The sequence below is a fragment of the Leucopleurus acutus genome, assembly GCF_964270905.1.
Source record: "Leucopleurus acutus genome assembly, chromosome: 11".
NCBI classification, from domain to species: Eukaryota; Metazoa; Chordata; class Mammalia; order Artiodactyla; family Delphinidae; genus Leucopleurus; species Leucopleurus acutus.
Genome location: NC_139152.1, coordinates 83363474 through 83384115, shown reverse-complemented (window position 1 = coordinate 83384115; position 20642 = coordinate 83363474). Strand labels below are relative to the sequence as shown.

The 20642-nt window shown below is 39.5% G+C and overlaps 1 protein-coding gene across 2 annotated transcripts in view; it reads right to left on the bottom strand.

The window, feature by feature from the left end:
• Positions 1 to 20642, bottom strand: part of ANO4 (anoctamin 4) — a gene marked incomplete at both ends in the record, with an annotated part of 231406 nt that overhangs the window by 182269 nt on the left and 28495 nt on the right. For both annotated transcript variants that reach the window (XM_082850054.1, XM_082850055.1), the window contains 2 exons: positions 7301 to 7459; positions 9911 to 10047. In XM_082850054.1, coding sequence (XP_082706180.1) covers positions 7301 to 7459; positions 9911 to 10047 — 296 coding nt within the window. The remainder of the gene's footprint in view (positions 1 to 7300; positions 7460 to 9910; positions 10048 to 20642) is intronic.

The window sequence follows — 20642 nt, the reverse complement described above, 5'->3', positions numbered from 1 at the left end:
TTTCCTAGGAGCACATAGGTTTTAATAATGAAAACAAATGAGAACTCGGAATATCTAACCCAGACTCTTAACCACTGTGTTAGTTAACTGTTGCTGTGTAACAAATTACCACAAATTTAGAGGCTTAAAACAACACATATTAATGAGTTGACAGTTTCGGTAGGTCAGGAATCCAGACACAGCTTAGCTGGGTCCTCTGCTTCAGGGTCTCACCAGGCTGCAATACAGGTCTTGGCCAGGGCTGCAGTCTCCACAGAGGCTCGACTGAGGCAAGATCTATTTTCAGGATCCGCCATTTGTTGGTAGAGCTCACCTTGTGGCTGTAGGACTGAGGTCCCTGTTCTCTGGCCAGCTGTCAGCTGGGAGCAACTCTCAGCTCCTAGAGGCCACCCCCCCCCCTTTCTTTGCATAGGGGCTCCCTTCATGGACTGTTTCACAATATGGGAGCTTACTTCTTCAAAGTCAGTAAAGGAGAGTCTCTCTAACTCCAGTCAGCTGAGACAGGGTTTTATATACCATAATATAAATAACCACAGAAGTAACATCCCACTACATTCGCCATATTCTGTTGGGTAAAAGCAAGTCACAGGTCTCACCTGCACTCAAGGGGAGGAAACTGCACAAAGGCATGAAAACCAGGAGGCAGGCATCACAGACTTTAGGGTCTGTCCACCACAACAACTAGCCAGGTAACAGACTGCAATCATGCTTGTGCCACTTTCCTGTATTTCCTGAATTTGACTCACTTTTTTTTTTTTTGCGGTACGCGGGCCTCTCACTGTTGTGGCCTCTCCCATTGTGGAGCACAGGCTCCGGACGCGCAGGCTCAGCGGCCATGGCTCACAGACCCAGCTGCTCCATGGCATGTGGGATCTTCCCGGACCGGGGCACGAACCCGTGTCCCCTGCATCGGCAGGCAGACTCTCAACCACTGCACCACCAGGGAAGCCCTTGACTCACTTTTAAAAATACTTTACAAAGAACTTTTATATCACAGTCATAAATTGTTTGCCATGAATAGAAGGTAAAACAGGTAAAATAAAAAAGATTTACACTGTACTGTGTATTCACCTGCACGGGCTCACTTAATCCTCACACAGTTCATGGTAAATAATATTATCCTCATTATTAAAAATGTGGAAGCTGAGATCCAGAGAAGTTTGAAAAACTGCTCAAGACCACTCAGCTAATAAGTAGTTGTATCAAGATTCAAATCCATGGCTACTGGCAGCCAAAGTGCAAGGAAATACAGTCAAGATAGCACCCAATTTCATTAAGCACCCCGATTTTCCTGGTTCCCTTTCATAACTCCACTTGTGTCCTAACTTCTTCAACCCTGAGATTCTTTTTCTTTTTTAACATCTTTATTGGAGTATAATTGCTTTACAATGCTGTGTTAGTTTCTGCTGTATAACAAAATGAGTTAGCTACATGCATACGTATATCCCCATATCTCCTCCCTCTGCGTCTCCCTCCCACCCTCCCTATCCCACCCCTCTAGGTGGACACAAAGCACTGAGCTGATCTCCCTGTGCTATGCGGCTGCTTCCCACTAGCTACCTATTTTACATTTGGTAGTGCATATATGTCCATGCCACTCTCTCACTTCGTCCCAGCTTACCCTTCTCCCTCCCCATGTCCTCAAGTCCATTCTCTACATCTGTGTCTTTATTCCTGTCCTCCCTTAGGTTCATCAGAACCATTTTTTTTTAGATTCCATATATATGTGTTAGCATACGGTATTTGTTTTTCTCTTTCTTACTTCACTCTGTATGACAGACTCTAGGTCCATCCACCTCATTACAAATAACTCAGTTTCATTTCTTTTTATGGCTGAGTAATATTCCATTGTATATATATGTGCCACATCTTCTTTACTGAGATTCATTTTTAAATACCAGGAATCAACATGATATAAGGGTAAAGAGTAAGTAGGCTCAAGTTTGAATCTGGGCTTTATCTCTTACTGGCTTTGCCACCTGGGGCAAGTTACTGCTTTGCCTCAATTGTCTCACCTATAAAATGGACATGATAATAGTAAGTGATTCACGAAGGCAAGAGTGAGAATTTAATAATACTATTTTTTGTCATCATCTCAAAGAAAAACGTCCAAAATTCCCAACCCTGAGTGCTATGCATGTGTTTACTACAGTGAGATATTCCAATCCTTCTGAGAAACAAGTGAAAACACAAACAGGCTATTTTGACACATTGCACTGTTTTGTGAATTTCTGTTTTTAAAGCTTACTATATTTTCTCTTTGGAGGGGGCAATGTCCTTGAGTAGGACTGAGAGGATGGGGTGTTATGTCCAAAGCAAAGGGTTGGCTTAAGCTAGGAGCACAGTCAGAACACCCTCAGCAGCAGGGGCACGGCTGCATTTGTGGACATAGATGCAGGCAGGTGGGTCCCTGCATGGGAGGAACTCGTGGCCGTTCTTTTTTTTACTGCTTTGAGGACGCTGCTCCAAAAATTCTTCCCTCACTTTTCCCCAACATCAAGTTTGCCTCTCAAATTATTTCTATTAGCATGAAATCATGCAGTTATTTCTCCCATCTTAAATAAAAAGAACGCTTTCTTGACCCAAAGTCTTACACCAGTTATCACTCCATTTCTCTCTTTTCCTTTACAGTGAAAATCCGTGAAAGAGCTATTTCTATCTGCTGTCTCCATATTTTCTCCCCCAATTCTTGAACACATTTAGTCATGATTTCACTTCCACCTCTCCGTGGAAACTTCTCTTGCCCAGCTCCCCAGAGCCCTCCACATCGCTAAATTCAGTGACTAACTTTCAGTCTTCATCTTACTCACCCCGTCCAGCAGCAGCATCTGACACAACTGCTCCTTCCCTCCTGAAACACTTCCCTCCAGGCACCACACCCTTCTAGGTTTTCCAGCCCAGATCTCTGCCTGTCTTCCAGACTCTTCCCTCCTACTCAACATCTCCACCACCAGGACACCTCAAACTCAACACATCTACAAGGGAACCCATTTCCCTCTGCTGCGCTGTAAATGGCAGTTCTTCCAACTCTTTATTTTTCTGTTTTTGGCCGTGTCATGCAGCATGTGGGATCTTAGTTCCCCGATCAGGGATCCAAGTCACGCCCCCTGCACTGGAAGGGCGGGTCTGTAACCACTGGACCACCAGGGAAGTCCCTCTTCCAACTCTTTAAATGAACAGTGTATGACAGATGAATGGCCTGTGACTCCTTCACATCACTCATTCAATCTGTCTTCAGTTCCCATCGGCTCTACTTCCTACTCTTCTCAGCATCTCCTCTGCTGTGCGCTTGGCCAAGCCACCATCACCTCTCTCTTGGATTCTTGTGACGAATCTCCTAACTGACCTCTCTGATTCTGCCCTCACCACCTCCCCACTTCCCACAGTCTCCTATCACCAGGAAACCCCAATGACCCTAATAAAACAGAAACCAGATCTTATCATGCCTTGGCTCAAAACTGTCCGGTGATTTCCCATGTCATGCAGAGAAAAACTAAAGTTGCCCAGTGACCAATAAGACCTGATGTCATCTGGCTTCCGTTGCCTCTCTGATATAATTTCTCACCATTCTCTACTCTGCTCAGTCAACTCCTGTCATACTGGCCTCTTTACTGTTCCATAAACACACCAGGCATGCTCCTGACTCAGGGCCTTTGCACATGCTGTTCTTGTTCCCTGGGAAAGATGCCCGCCTTTACCAACTTTCATAAAATTGCAAGCCCTTCTCGACACTTCCTGCTTTACTTTTTTCTCCTTAGCATTTATTGTTCTTCAACACAGATTTCCTCATTTAGTTTGTTCTTAAGTTCCCACAGGGCAGGAATTTTTTTTTTTTTTTTTTTTGTGGTACGTGGGCCTCTCACTGTTGTGGCCTTTCCCGTTGCAGAGCACAGGCTCCGGACGTGCAGGCTCAGTGGCCATGGCTCACGGGCCCAGCCGCTCCGCGGCATGTGGGATCTTCCCGGACTGGGGCACGAACCCGGTGTCCCCTGCATCGGCAGGCGGACTCTCAACCACTGCGCCACCAGGGAAGCCCAGCAGGAATTTTTTGTCTTTTTTATTCACTGCTGAGTTCTTAGTGCTTAAGGCAGTGCCTGGCAGAGAGTAAGTGTGTAATAAATATGTGTTGAATGAAGTTAACTATCATCAAGATGGCATGATTTATATAAATACAGTTATTTGGTAAACAACTGATGATATGAGTTTCCACCCATGCTCTGTGTGATTCTGAAGAGGAAGGGTGCTCCATTAATCTAACTGGTACTCATACATCCCAAATAATTCCAAAGTCATCCATGACCTGACCCTTTATATGAAGGAAGATATAAACCTCTTATTGATAATGATTTAAAAATAGGTACCAAAGAGTCAATGATGGACATAAAATTAAAAATGAAAAACAATTATTTTTTTATTTACAAATTCATCAAAATGTGAATTTATAAATATGAATTTACCTTTAAAGAAGGGAATCTCTTTAAACAGACAGACACTTAAGAAGAAAATCACTTGGATTTGATACTTTATTTGGGAACTTTGCTGTGAATGGCTTTCTCTGGGCTTATATGAAAGATGAGTTACAGAATATTAAAGACCCAGGATGCTAAAACAAGCACTTACCTGCTGACTAATCAGGTGGGGGGCATAGTTTCCACGAAAGATGAAATTTGACTACATCCTCACTTTTATCATGAATTAAAGATTTTCCTGGCTGTGTTTCTTGACTGTCAATGTTAAAAGAGATAAAGATTCTCTTTCTATTAAACTGTTCAACTACAGAGCCTGTCTTTACTGATTTGGAAACAAAAGCTTCTAAGTCTGTGACACATTTTCTGTAACTGTTGGACATCATGACACACAGGTAATGAAGACGATACTGATTATACATCAGGTACGTGTGGATTCACAGGAAGCCCCCTGGGTTTTCTTTTTTCTTTTCCACCTTGAACTATGTTCTTTGTTTTATGTATAAAAGGTGGAAGTAACTTCTGGAAGCTGAAACAGCTATTAAAATTGCTGTCTTTCTACTGAAACTATTTATGAAAACACTAGATTTAAATAAAAGTGCTTCCGATGGGTTTTAAATCTAATTATACAATGGAGATACAGATTCACTGTTCATACAAGGGACATTTTATTTTAATTAGTTGTGACAGGGAAAATTAATTTAGCTATAATTTCCTGCCTCCTCTAAGCAAGGAAGGATGTGCAGAGATCCCCCGCTTCTGGCTGAACTGGCTGTGGCGGTGAGGACGCAAAGCAGAGCACAGAGACACAGTTAGAGTCAAACTGTGCTGCTTATGCAGAGTTTGGGCCACAGGGAAAAGCTGCTTAGGAAGAAGTTTCCAGAAAACCAAGCTGTTGGTAGTGGATAGAGGACTGTAGGGAAGCTGCCATCAAGAGAAGAACTTTTGGGGGGAAGGGAGAGAAAGAGATGCTTAGATAAGTTTTTATGAAGTTTTGCCATATGGTGATATTGCCCTTTTCCCAACTGCTATTTTTTCCAGTAAACATTAAAATAAATACCTAGGTATTAAAATTTGTTTTAAATTAGAACCAAACAAAATTATCTTGTATACCACTAAAATCATATGAGCTGAACATCTAACACACTATGGTCAACCCTGGACTACACAGAACCAACCGCACACTAAAGGACAGAATAACCGTCCTCAGCTACCTGCTCTAATCCTGGCAGCTGAATACTGTAGTACAGATGATTTTTAGGAGACATACAGGAGATGTGTCATTTCTTTAGTAATGTATTTTTTTTGGAAAAGTATTAGGCTTTTTGAGTTTTAACTTGTAAGCCACAAAATGACATTGAAAAGACCTACACACAAGAAGCCCCAGGAGTGGAGAGAATCGTTACGAAGCTCCAAATATAAATCTTTCATTAACTGAAGCAAGTTACCTAGTTTTGATGGGAATCAAAACTCGGACAGAGTCAGAATGAATCACACGAAGGACTTTCGTTATTTCAGATCATGTCGCAATACAGATCTTTTATTTCTTTACATAAAAATTCTGAAACTTAGAATAAAAGATGAAGAAAAGGTTTTTAGGGATAAAATATTAATGCACTATCAATGTTAAGATAAGAATACACCACTGTCTCAAGAGAAACTTAAAGAACAAGATTTATCAAAGGCATGTTCAGCGGGTATAGGAAAGATTCTCTGGAACCCCACAAAAGTGGAAAAAACAACATATTTAACTCCATTTGTTGCTCTGGGGGAAACTCCAGCTGAAGCAGTCTTTTGAGCTATCTGCGTCCACTTTCCTGAGAATGAGAACCTGTTCCCTTAAGGCTATACTCATCTCACTGTTTTCCTAATTCTCTTTTTGGAGACTTCCAGAAAAATATGACTTCTGTTTTAGAAATGCTCCAGAGTTGAGGCTAGTCTAACAGACCTGGAAACATCCTATTTATCTAAAGTGTACCAAGATTAGCATGCAACCTTCAGCGTATAAAGAAAAACATGGATGTCTGACTTCAAAGATCTATCCTTTAGCCTTGAAAAGCAGAATCAGAAGCAAACCCTTTTAATTGGCAACATGTTCTTCTGGACTCTGAAAAGCTCCAGAAGCTGTGCACAGTGTTCAGGGAAAATCTGAGAAGAGTTACATAATCCAGCCAACAAGGCCAAGTTCTAGAAATGCGCACAGCGTTTCTGGGTACACAATAATCCCATTGTGGATTATTATCAGAGGCTGGGCCTCTTGTACCATCCTCAAACTTCCCCTGCAGAGGAGAAAAGGGGAAGAGTAAACGCTGATAAGGTAATCCTTGAGTTTGGGAACTTGATAAAAACAACCTGAATGTCTTTTAAAAACAGAATCACTCTGTAAATCCCAGCTGTTTTGGGCCCAATCAGCCAGTCTCATCTGCTGTGTGTGAGGATACCCAAACCCATTATGTTGCCTGAAATGTAAAAAGAGCCTCTATGGTGGGGTGATTGCATTTTATCCGAAGTTTTCTTTAATCTATGCAAATAGAACCCGCCATTAACATCGAGAAGCAGTAGATGTAGGAAATCAGGTAAATTATAACACTTTGAAACAATCCATTTAATTTGAATATTTTGATTTTTACGGAATCTTTTGGCATTAAAATGCTCTCAAAGACAAACTGTGCTGCGAAAATCTAATTGCTAGAACATTCTCCACACACTGCAGATTGGCAAACCCTCAGCAAATGAAACATTCAGTTAACATGACTAACTGTTTATTTTTTAATTGTCTCCCAATATGAATAGATGTATATTTATATTTTTCCTCATCCAAGCAAACTATTTACCTCTTTCTCCATTTGTAATCCTTCTGCTCTAATATTTCTTTCAAATATTTCTCTCTTTTCCATCTGGGGGTTGGATTTTCTGTACACAAGAATGTAGTCAATTCTACACTTTCCATCTCTGAAGTAAAGTCCATTTGATTTGTTTTTTTCTGGTACTGTCTGCACACAAAGAGAAAGGGACCAGTTTAAGACACTCAAAATTGAGCCCTGGGTGAGTAATATTAAAGAACGATTAAAACTAAATGCATTTCCTTGTGTTTTATCAAAATTACACTTTTATTAATGAAAAATGTAAACAAGAGGAAACAAAATAAAAATTGGAAAAAGCAGTCAAATGGGCAAAACTTAAGTCACCTAACAATACCAAATGTTGGCAAGGATGTGGAGCAACTGAGAATTCTCACATTCTACAGGTGAGAGTGAAAATTGATATATTTACTCTGGAAAACACACTAGCATCATCTTGTAAAATTGAACATTTACATAACATATATCCCTACAGAAATTCCTGGTAAAGCAACCAGGAAACATGTATATGAATGTTCACAGCAGCATTATTCATAAGAGAAAAAAATTTAAACATAGGAATCAGTGCAAATCAATGAAGAGGCAAATAGATGAATAGACTGTAGAACAGTGACACAGTGGAATATTATACAGCAGTGAAAACGAACTACTGATGCATCTAATAGTAAGCAAAAATCTTAAGAACAATATTGACAGAAAAAAGCAAGTCACAAAAGACTTTATACTGCATGATACCATTTTTCATAAAGCACAAAATAAAATCAATGTAAAATAAGTTGTTAAGGCTACTTATGTATGCATGGTAAAACCATTTTTAGAGCAAGAGAATGAAAAACACAAAAATTCAGGAAGACAGTCCATCCGGGAGGAGAGAAGGATGGGACCACAAGTGGTTTGATGGTTTTAGTAATACTTTAGTTCAGGATTTCTCACATTTTTTTCCCACAATAAGAAAAGTATTTTTCTTGGGATATTTGTGTATACAGTTGTGAACAACAACGGGGTTAAATCCACTTGTAACTTATAGTCACAGTGGGGCCTCCATATCCACAGTTCCTCAGCATCACGGATTCAGCCAACCACATACCACGTAGTCATGTAGTGTCTACTATGGAAAAACTTCCATGTATAGGCGGACCCGCACAGTTCAAACCTACGTCATTCAAGGGTCAACCGTATGCATAAACACACACAAAATTGGAGGACATAGTACACGTCAGTTTCCAAATAGTAGTATGAAGAAGGAACACGTGCCAGACCTCCAAGGCCACTGCTAGAATCCATACTCTCGCACAAGTGACATGCATGCAACCTCATCCAAAACGAAAATCTCAGTCAGGAGTGATGGAAATAACACGTCTCATAGCTGGTGTAGGTATTTGTAATTGATGACCAATCCTCACTGATGATTTTTGGCTTCTGCCTTAAGAAGTACTCAGAAGTCTACCCAAATAAACACTTTCTTAACAATCATCTGCCAGGGAAGGGAACTATCCTGTAGATTTAACACATTAGCCTCTATCTGCAAAACCAGCCGAGGCTTCAAGAGGAGGGTTAGCAAAGCCCTAACCTACCTGAGACTGTTTCATCATCTATAAATTAAGGGGATTACACTAGCTGCTTTTTGAGGTGCCTTTCAAGGTCCTTCCTTTATGCCACATTATGGCATCCAAAGTTTCTGTGTGAAAAGGTGATGATAGAATGAGTTTTTTCTTACAAAAAACAAAAACAAACAAAAAAAACCCCACACATGGATAAGCAGCATATGGTATTTATAGAGAGGACTGGGAAGCTTGGTAGAAGTAAACAATTTTCCCTGGTCAAAGGTGTTATCCTTTCACTAGTTAACAGCCGCTGGAATAATAAAGAATACACAATAAATTAGTTGTGTATTCTTAAAGAATGTTAAGAATACACAATAAATTAGTTGACTCTGACCTGTGCTCCTATCACCTAAACCTAGTGCATATACAGAGGAGATATTAAACTCCACTGAGACACAGCTGAGCAACAGTGAATGCCTTTAACAAAATACTTATTTTTCCCCCCAAAATGACACAGGAACAGATGGGTCTATTTACAATTGCAATGAGTTCCCAGATTACAGAGGCAAATGGAAACTCAGAGAGGCTTCAGACAACCCAACACCTACTGAGGTCTGGTCCACTCTGTGTCACTGTTCTACATGCTGGGAGATTTCAACAGAAATTGATTTCATTTCAATTTTACAAGATTTCAACATCCTTGTAAAGCTAGCTTTTTACTAGTTAGCGACACCCAGAACGTAGATCATTTTAAAATGATGGGTGGTTTTAAGAATCTTCTCTATAAAAACAAAATGCCTTTAGGTATAAGGTAAGTGTATGACCCACTGAAAGTTTGTTTTGAGAGTAAGTAGATTTCAGATCCCTGAGATGTGCTAGACTCCTAGAGGACATCACAGGATTACAAGACCTGGGCCTTTTTTTCCCTCAGGAACCCACAGTTCAATGAGATGATGACTTTAAACAATCTACTGGATCATGCTTGTCAGGTTCCTGCCTGGATCAAGAATTGTGTTTTTAAGAAATCGCACACACTTACCTCTCCCCCTGCTTCCAATCTGCTAGCATCATCTGAAGTACTGGTCAGGTTTCCAGGGTGAAGGAGAGAATCGTCATCTTTGCAAGGACTGTTGACAGCTTCCAATTCATCAAAAAGAATATTGACATCCTTGGCCACTAGAATCAAAGTAAATACAAGTCGGGGTAAGAATCTGGGACCTTAAAAGCAATACTAAAAGTAAAGACACCTCCGGACTTTGCTGGTGGTGCAGCAGTTAAGAATCCGCCTGCCAATGCAAGGGACAGGGGTTTGAGCCCTGGTCCGGGAAGATCCCATATGCCGTGGAGCAACTAAGCCCACGTGCCACAGCTACAGAGCCTGCACTCTAGAGCCCGCGCGTCACAACTACTGAGGCTGCATGCCACAGCTACTGAAGTCCGCATGCCTAGAGCCCGTGCTCTGCAATAAGAGAAGCCACCACAATGAAAAGCCTGCGCACTGCAACAAAGAGTAGCCCCCGCTCGCCACAACTAGAGAAAGCCCGTGCACAGCAATGAAGACCCAACACAGCCAAAAATAAAAATTAATTTAAAAAAAATTAAGACACTTTAAAAAAAAAGTAAAGACATCTCCCTTTGGCTTCATATTTTTTGTTTCGATAACCCCTTGAATGACAGGTATATTATTTCCTAAGAGAAACGGATGTCAGATGTAAAACATGTTTGACCAAACAGTGTCTTCATTAGGCAAGATGGACAACGTGAAGCAAAGTGTCTTCATAGTGTAAATATAACTTATCTTCCATGATAACAGGAGGCGTTGCGTTTGTTTAGCTTTCCTTCATATAGTTGTTTAGCATAAGGTTCTTTAAGACTTCTAAGAACTCATTTTGTGTTGGAGATGACCTATATTTTTAAAATTTTTTGTTTTTATTTAAATGCCATACAACTTGCTAAGTGAACCCGTAAATGTGCTACTTGCATAGTTCAGTAAGAACTGTGATTTTATTTCCCCTTTGTTACTTCTTTAAGGCCTAACAGAGAAAAGCTGATGCACTAATAAAGCATGCAGTTAGGTTTTTTGCCTTTCTTCTTCCTCTAATCATGAATTGGAATTACAAATTGAACTACTCAGGAACTCTCCCAAAAGACTCTTGATGCTAATATGTCAACAGATAAAGTACTGTATATGGAGTCGTAAATAGATAAAGTACTGTATATGGAGTCGTAAATACAGAATACCACACTCAAATGCACACAGTGTTGCAGTACACCAGATAGCAAAGTTCAACACTAGTGGATGGGAAAATATAATGCCAGGTATGGGTTCCTTCGTTATTTTTTATTGAAGTACAGTTGATTTACAATGTTTCAGGTGTACAGGAAGAATGTACATTTATGTATATATTCTTTCTCAGATTCTTTTCCATTATAGGTTATTACAAGATACTGAATATAGTTCCCTATGTTATACAGTAGGTCCCTGTTGTTTATCTATTTTTATATATAGTAGTGTATACCTGTTAATCCCAAATTCACAATTTATCCTTCCCCCTCTTTCGCCTTTGGTGACTGTATGTTTGTTTTCTATGTCTGTGAGTCTATTTCTGTTTTGTAAATATGTTCAGTTGTATCATATTTTAGATTCCACATATAAGTTAAATATGATATTTGGCTTTCTCTCTCTGACTTCACTTAGTATCATAATCTCTAGGTCCATCCATCCATGTTGCTGCAAATGGCATTATTTCATTCTTTTTTATGGCTGAGTAATATTCCATTGTATATATGTATCACATCTTCTTTATCCATTCATCTGTCAATAGACATTTAGGTTGCTTCCATGTCTTGGCCATTGTAAACAGTGCTACTATGAACATCGGGGTGCATGTATCTTTTTGAATTAGAGTTTTCTCCGGATGTATGCCCAGGATTGGCACTGCAGAATCATTTTTACTTTTTTAAGGAAAACTCCATTCTATTCTCCATAGTGGCTGCACCAATTTACATTCCCATCAACAGTGTAGGAGGGTTCCCTTCTCTCCACACCTTCTCCAGCATTTATTATTTGTAGACTTTTTTTTTTTTTTTTGCAGTACGTGGGCCTCTCACTGTTGTGGCCTCTCCTGTTGCAGAGCACAGGCTCCGGACGCGCAGGCTCAGCGGCCATGGCTCATGGGCCTAGCCGCTCCGCAGCATGTGGGATTTTCCCGGACCGGGGCACGAACCCGTGTCCCCTGCATCGGCAGGCAGACTCTCAACCACTGCACCACCAGGGAAGCCCTATTTGTAGACTTTTTGATGATGGCCATTCTGACTGGTGTGATACCTCATTATAGTTTTGATTGGCATTTCTCTAATAATTAGTGATGTTGAGCATATTTTCATGTGCCTGTTGGCCATCTGTATGTCTTCTTTGGAGTAATGTCTATTTAGGTATTCTGCCCATTTTTTGATTGGGTTGTTTTGTTTTTTGATACTGAGCTGTATAAGTTGTTTGTGTATTTTGGAAATTAAGCCCTTGTCAGTCGCATTGTTTGCAAATATTTTCTCTCAGTCCATAGGTTGTCTTCTTGTTTTGTTGATGGTTTCCTTTGCTGTGCAAAAGCTTTTAAGTTAAATTAGGTCCCAGTTGTTTATTTTTGCTTTGGGGGCCCCTTCTTTATTGACTCAAATTATATGCCAACATTGAAGTTCACTTTTTTCTTTGATGCTTTAAAAACAGCTAAGGATTTTTAACCTATGAGAAGCTGCTGACCAGTATCATTTATAGGAATTTGAGTTCTATTTACCCAAGCATACAAGAGTATTCATTCTTTCACCTAAAAAAATTTTAGAGGTGTGTACACTATGTGTCAGGCACCGAGCTGTGCAGTGACTGTAACTTGGTGAATAAGTGATGTGTCTTCCTGCCCTTCTGGTAATAACAAAGCAAATAATCAAAGAAATGTGAAGTGTGCTGAGTGCTATAAAGAACAGAGTCTAGATATAGAGAGAATATAGATATAGAGAGAATAATGATAATGTACTTAGACGGGGTGACCAGGATCTAAAGCTGTATCCAAGTGTGTGATTTTGGGCAATTCATTTAACGGCAAGTTTTTCATTTGTAAAATAAAACAGGCATGGGAATAAAATGAACATTTATTGCTTACTGTGATAGGCTGAATCCGGACCCCAAAGGTGACCTAATCCCTGGAACGTGTGAATGTGTTACCTTATATGGGAAAAGGGACTTCATCGATTTGATTAAGTCAAGGATCTTAAAATGGGGACATTATCCAGGATTATATGAGTAGGCCAATGTAATTACAAGAGAGGCAGGAAGGTCAGAATGAGAGAGAGAGAGACACTGGAAGATGCTATGCTGCTGGCTTTGAAAATAGAGGACAAGGTCACAAGTCAAGGAATCTAGAAGACAGAAAAGGCAAGAAAGCAGATTCTCCCCTAGAGCCTCTAGAAGGAACACAGTCTTACTGACACCTTGAGGATGTCTGACCTTCAGAACTGTAAGATAATAAATCTGTGCTGTTTTAAGTTACTAAGTTTGTGGTAATTTGTTACAGCAGCAAGAAGTAACTAATACACTTACTAGAGGTTTTTAGGCTCTGAGGCTACCAAGGAAAAACATCATAACCTTTTCATACAGTCAAGGTTTAGGAGCAGCTACACTGTGCCAGGTGATCAAGAAGAAGCACTAACACTTTTGAGGAAGTACAGTATGCTGTGGGAGATGTCAAAGTCAAAGACAACTTCCCTGACCACCATATGTAAAGAAGCTGCCCCCGCCCAATTACTCTCCATCTCCTCCTCTCACTGCTCATTTCCTTCACAGCATGTATCATAGTCTGTAATTATTTATTCATTTGTTTACTTGTATGCTGGATGTCTACCCTATTAGAATATAAGTTCCATAAGGGCAGGGACCCTGTCTGTCTTGACTGGTGTACAGAGGTCCAGGCATGGAGTAAGCCCTCAACTCATATTTGTTGAATAACAGAATGACCTCGAAGTGGTCACTGTCTAATGATGTGTAAGAGTCCTATTTTCTCCACTGTTCTACGGCTCTGGGACCTTGCATATACGTTTCTCCAAATACAATTCTTATTCACAAGCCAGGAGCTCCAGAGTTTCAAGTAGATACCGGTTAAATTTTCAAACAGATAGTGATGACTTTCTAAGTAGATATCGGTTATATGTGAACAATGGGGTAAAAATATTCTTTTAACAACATTGGAAGACCTGCTTACTATTTTCCAAACTCTACCGCTTAGCGGTGTGAATTTGTGTTCCCAACTCCTCACAGGTGAGACAGGTACAGAAAACTTCTTTAAGGGTGGCTGAGAGTATTATGTGAGATTATGTACACATTAGCAGGGTGGCTGACACATGGCAGATCCATAAGAAATGTTGGTTTCTTAATTTTAGACTCTGGGACCTTAAGTTAGCATTTTAGCATCATCAATACAAAAAGGCAGAGGAAGCATTTACAAGTTGGAATGCTTATTCAGAGGGATGGACTGGGATGAGATGAGAGATAAAGGGGGAAGCTAAAGAGCACACTGAGATTTTTGTCTTGGTGACTGGCTCTCACTGGGGAGAACCTCTTGACTATCCATTCATCCATCCATGAGGAATTGCCCTTATGCTTTCGCCAAGGATAGAAAATTACCACGTCATCTTCCACCAGTATCACTTTCTGGTGTTGGCACAATCTGTTCAAGAAAGCCTTTGACATCTATGGTCCTCAACTGGCCCTAAACTGTCACCCTGAAGGCATCTGGTATGGTCTGGAGACATTTTTGATTATCAAGGGGTGGTGCTAGTCATATCTAGTGGGAAGAAGCCAGGGATGCTGCTAAATATCCTACAATGCACAGAACAGCCCTTACAGCACAGAGTTCTCCAGCCGAAAATGTCAATAGTGCTGAGGTTGAGAAACTCTGCTCTACATTAAAGGCCCAACTATTTGATTCTAGAGGGACCAGCTATCATGGGAAAAGGAAGAGAAGCCCTTTGCTTTCCTTATTGCTGCCCACCAGAATTACCGTCTGGAAGTTATTCTGGGACTGATGCTACCTGGGCACTCAAGGGAAATCAGTATGTCAGGCAATCTGATTTTTGGAGAATAAGTGGTATGAAGGCATCATTATTACCTGCCAGTCTCTCAAGAGCTTCAGCCTAGATTAGAAACGCTGAAGCGTCAGAAAATGCTCAACTGATGGATTAAAGTTTTAATGAGCTCTGCCCACCAGCTCTACCCATCACAGGTCCCTCCCATCAGGAAACTTGCACAAGCCTCTTAGACAGACTCATCCACCAGAGGGCAGACAGCAGAAGCAAGAAGAACTACAATCCTGCAGCCTGTGGAACAAAAACCACATTCACAGAAAGATACACAAGATGAAAAGGCAGAGGGCTATGTACCAGATGAAGGAACAAGATAAAACCCCAGAAAAACAACTAAATGAAGTGGAGATAGGCAACCTTCCAGAAAAAGAATTCAGAATAATGATAGTGAAGATGATCCAGGACCTCGCAAAAAGAATGGAGGTAAAGACTGAGAAGATGCAAGATATGTTTAACAAAGACCTAGAACAATTAAAGAACAAACAAAAAGAGATGAACAATACAATAACTGAAATGAAAACTACACTACAAGGAATCAATAGCAGAATAACTGAGGGAGAAGAACGGATAAGTGACCTGGAAGACAGAATGGTGGAATTCACTACTGCAGAACAGAATAAAGAAAAAAGAATGAAAAGAAATGAAGACAGCCTAAGAGACCTCTGGGACAACATTAAACGCAACAACATTCGCATTATAGGGGTGCCAGAAAGAGAAGAGAGAGAGAAAGGAAAGAGAGAGAGAAAAAATATTTGAAGAGATTATAATCAAAAACTTCCTTAACATGGGAAAGGAAATAGCAACCCAAGTCCAGGAAGTGCAGAGAGTCCCAGGCAGGATAAACCCAAGGAGAAACACTCCAAGACCCATGGTAATCAAACTGACAAAAATTAAAGACAAAGAAAACTTGTTGAAAGCAACAAGGGAAAAACGACAAATAACATACAAGGGAACTCTCACAAGGTTAACAGCTGATTTCTCAGCAGAAACTCTACAAGCCAGAAGGGAGTGGCATGATATACTTAAAGTGATGAAAGGGAAGAACCTACAACCAAGATTACTCTACCCAGCAAGGATCTCATTCAGATTTGATGGAGAAATCAAAATCTTTACAGACAAGCGAAAGCTAAAAGAATTCAGCACCACCAAACCAGCTCTACAACAAATGCTAAAGGAAGTTCTCTAAGTGGGAAACACAAAAGAAGAAAAGGACCTACAAAAACAAACCCAAAACAATTAAGAAAATGGCAATAGGAACATACATATCAATAATTACCTCAAACGTGAATGGATTAAATGCTCCAACCAAAAGACACAGGCTTGCTGAATGGATACAAAAACAAGACCCATATATATGCTGTCTACAAGAGACCCACTTCAGACATAGGGACACATACAGACTGAAAGTGAGGTGATGGAAATAGATATTCCATGCAAATGGAAATCAAAAGAAAGCTGGAGTAGCAAAACTCATATCAGATAAAATAGACTTTAAAATAAAGAATGTTACAAGAGACAAGGAAGGACACTTCATAATGATCAAGGGATCAATCCAAGAAGAAGATATAACAATTATAAATATATATGCACCCAACATAGGAGCACTTCAATACATAAGGCAACTGCTCAGAGCTATAAAAGAGGAAATCGACAGTAACACACTAATAGTGGGGGACTTTAACACCTCACTTACACCAATGGACAGATCATCCAAAATGAAAATAAATAAGGAAACACAAGCTTTAAATGACACAATACACCAGATAGATTTAATTGATAATTATAGGACATTCCATCCAAAAACAGAAGATTACACTTTCTTCTCAAGTGCACATGGAACATTCTCCAGGATAGATCACATCTGGGGTCAAGCATCGAGCCTCAGTAAATTTAAGAAAATTGAAATCATATCAAGCATCATTTCGGACCACAACGCTATGAGATTAGAAACGAATTACAGGGGAAAAAATGTAAAAAAGACAAACACATGGAGTCTAAACCATACATTATTAAATAACCAAGAGATCACTGAAGAGATCAAAGAGAAAATCAAAAAATACTTAGAGACAAATGACAATGAAAACACGACAATCCAAAAGCTATGGGATGCAGCAAAAGCAGTTCTAAGAGGGAAGTTTATAGCTATACAAGCCTACCTCAAGAAACAAGAAAAATCTCAAATAAACAATCTAACCTTACACCTAAAGGAACTAGGTACGTGTAAAAGTATGAGATTAGATCACTCCCTAACACCATGCTCAAAAATAAGCTCAAATGCATTAAAGACCTAAATATAAGACCAGAAACTATCAAACTCTTAGAGGAAAACATAGGCAGAACACTTTATGACATAAATCACAGCAAGATCCTTTTTGACCCACCTCCTAGAGAAATGGAAATAAAAACAAAAATAGACAAATGGGACCTAATGAAACTTAAAAGCTTTGGCACAGCAAAGGAAACCATAAACAAGACCAAAAGACAACCCTCAGAATGGGAGAAAATATTTGCAAATGAAGCAACTGACAAAGGATTAATTTCCAAAATTTACAAGCAGCTCATGCAGCTCAATAACAAAAAAACAAACAACCCAATCCAAAAATGGGCAGAAGACCTAAATAGACATTTCTCCAAAGAAGATATACAGACTGCCAACAAACACATGAAAGAATGCTCAACATCATTAATCATTAGAGAAATGCAAATCAAAACTACAATGAGATATCATCTCACACCAGTCAGAATGGCCATCATCAAAAAATCTAGAAACAATAAATGCTGGAGAGGGTGTGGAGAAAACGGAACACTCTTGCACTGCTGGTGGGAATGTGAATGGGTACAGCCACTATGGAGAACAGTATGGAGGTTCCTTAAAAAACTACAAATAGAACTACCATATGACCCAGCAATCCCCCTATTGGGCATATACCCTGAGAAAACCATAATTCAAAAAGAGTCATGTACCAAAATGTTCATTGCAGCTCTATTTACAATAGCCCGGAGATGGAAACAACCTAAGTGCCCATCTTCAGATGAATGGATAAAGAAGATGTGGCACATATATACAATGGAATATTACTCAGCCATAAAAAGAAATGAAATTGAGCTATTTGTAATGAGGTGGATAGACCTAGAGTCTGTCATACAGAGTGAAGTAAGTCAGAAAGAGAAAGACAAATACCATATGCTAACACATATGGAATTTAAGGGAAAAAAATGTCATGAAGAACCTAGGGGTAAGACAGGAATAAAGACACAGACCTACTAGAGAATGAACTTGAGGATATGGGGAGGGGGAAGGGTGAGCTGTGACAAAGAGAGAGAGAGGCATGGACATATACACACTACCCAACGTAAGGTAGATACCTAGTTGGAAGCAGCCGCATAGCACAGGGAGATCAGCTCGGTGCTTTGTGACCGCCGGAAGGGGTGGGATAGGGAGGGTGGGAGGGAGGGAGACGCAAGAGAGAAGAGATATGGGAACATATGTATATGTATAACTGATTCACTTTGTTATAAAGCAGAAACTAACACACCAATGTAAAGCAATTATACCCCAATAAAGATGTTAAAAAAAAAAAAAAGGAACTAGAGAAGGAAGAACAAACAAAACCCAAAGTTAGCAGAAGGAAAGAAATCATAAAGATCAGAGCAGAAATAAATGAAATAGAAACAAAGAAAACCATAGCAAAGATCAATAAAACTACAAGCTGGTTCTTTGAGAAGATAAACAAAATTGATAAACCATTAGCCAGCATCATCAAGAAAAAGAGGGAGAGGACTCAAATCAATAAAATTAGAAATGAAAAAGGAGAAGTTACAACAGACACCGTAGAAATACAAAGCCTAAGAAATACAAAATCCTAAGAGACTACTACAGGTAACTCTATGCTAATAAAATGGACAACCTGGAAGAAATGGACAAATTCTTAGAAAGGTATAACCTTCCAAGACTGAACCAGGAAGAAATACAAAATATGAACAGACCAATCACAAGCACTGAAATTGAAACTGATTAAAAATCTTCCTAAAAACAAAAGTCCAGGACCAGATGGCTTCACAGGCGAATTCTATCAAACATTTAGAGAAGAGCTAACATCCATCCTTCTCAAACTCTTCCAAAGAATTGCAGAGGAAGGAACACGCCCAAACTCATTCTATGAGGCCACCATCACCCTGATACCAAAACCAGACAAAGATACTACAAAAAAAGAAAATTACAGACCAATATCACTGATGAATATAGATGCAAAAATCCTCAACAAAATACTAGCAAACAGAATCCAACAACACATTAAAAGGATCATATACCATGATCATCCCTGGGATTTATCCAAGGGATGCAAGGATTCTTCAATATATGCAAATCAATCAATGTGATACACCATATTCATAAATTGAAGAATAAAAACCATATGATCAACTCAGTAGATGCAGAAAAAGCTTCTGACAAAATTCAACACCCATTTATGATAAAAACTCTACAGAAAGTGGGGATAGAGGGGACCTACGTCAACATAATAAAGGCCATATATGACAAACCCACAGCAAAGAACATTCTCAATGGTGAAACACTGAAAGCATTTCCTCTAAGGTCAGGAACAAGACAAGGATGTCCACTCTCACCACTATTCTTCAACACAGTTTTGGAAGTCCTAGCCACGGCAATCAGAGAAGAAAAAGAAATAAAAGGAATACAAATTGGAAAACAAGAAGTAAAACTGTCACTGTTTGCAGATGGCATGATACTATATAGAGAGAATCCTAAAGATGCCACCAGAAAATTACTAGAGCTAATCAGTGAATTTGGTAAAGTTGCAGGATACAAAATTAATGCACAGAAATCTCTTGCTTTCCTATACACTAATGATAAAAAATCTGAAAGAGAAATTAAAGAAACACTCCCATTTACCACTGCAACAAAAAGAATAAAATACCTAGGAATAAACTTACCTAGGGAGACAAAAGACCTTTGTGCAGAAAACTGTAAGACACTGATGAAAGACATTAAAAATGATACCAACAGATGGAGAGATATGCCATGTTGTTGGATTGGAAGAATCAATATTGTGAAAATGACTATACTAAAAAGGAATCTACAGATTCAATGCAATCCCTATCAAATTCCCAATGGCATTTTTTACAGAACTAGAACAAAAAATCTTAAAATTTGTATGGAAACACAAAAGACCCTGAATAGCCACAGCAGTCTTGAGGGAGAAAAACGGAGTTGGAGGAATCAGAATACCTGACTTCAGACTATACTACAAAGCTACAGTAATCAAGACAATACGGTACTGTCCCAAAAACAGAAACATAGATCAATGGAACAAGACAGAAAGCCCAGAGATAAACCCACGCACCTATGGTCAACTAATCTATGACAAAGGAGGCAAGAATATACAATGGAGTAAAGACAGTCTCTTCAATAAGTGGTGCTCGGAAAACTGGACAGCTACATGTAAAAAAATGAAATTAGAACATTCCCTAACACCATACACAAAAATAAACTCAAAATGGATTAGAGACCTAAACGTAACACCGGACACTATAAAACTCTTAGAGGAAAACGTAGGAAGAACACTCTTTGACATAAGTCCCAGCAAGATCTTTTTTGATCCACCTTCTACAGTAACGGAAAT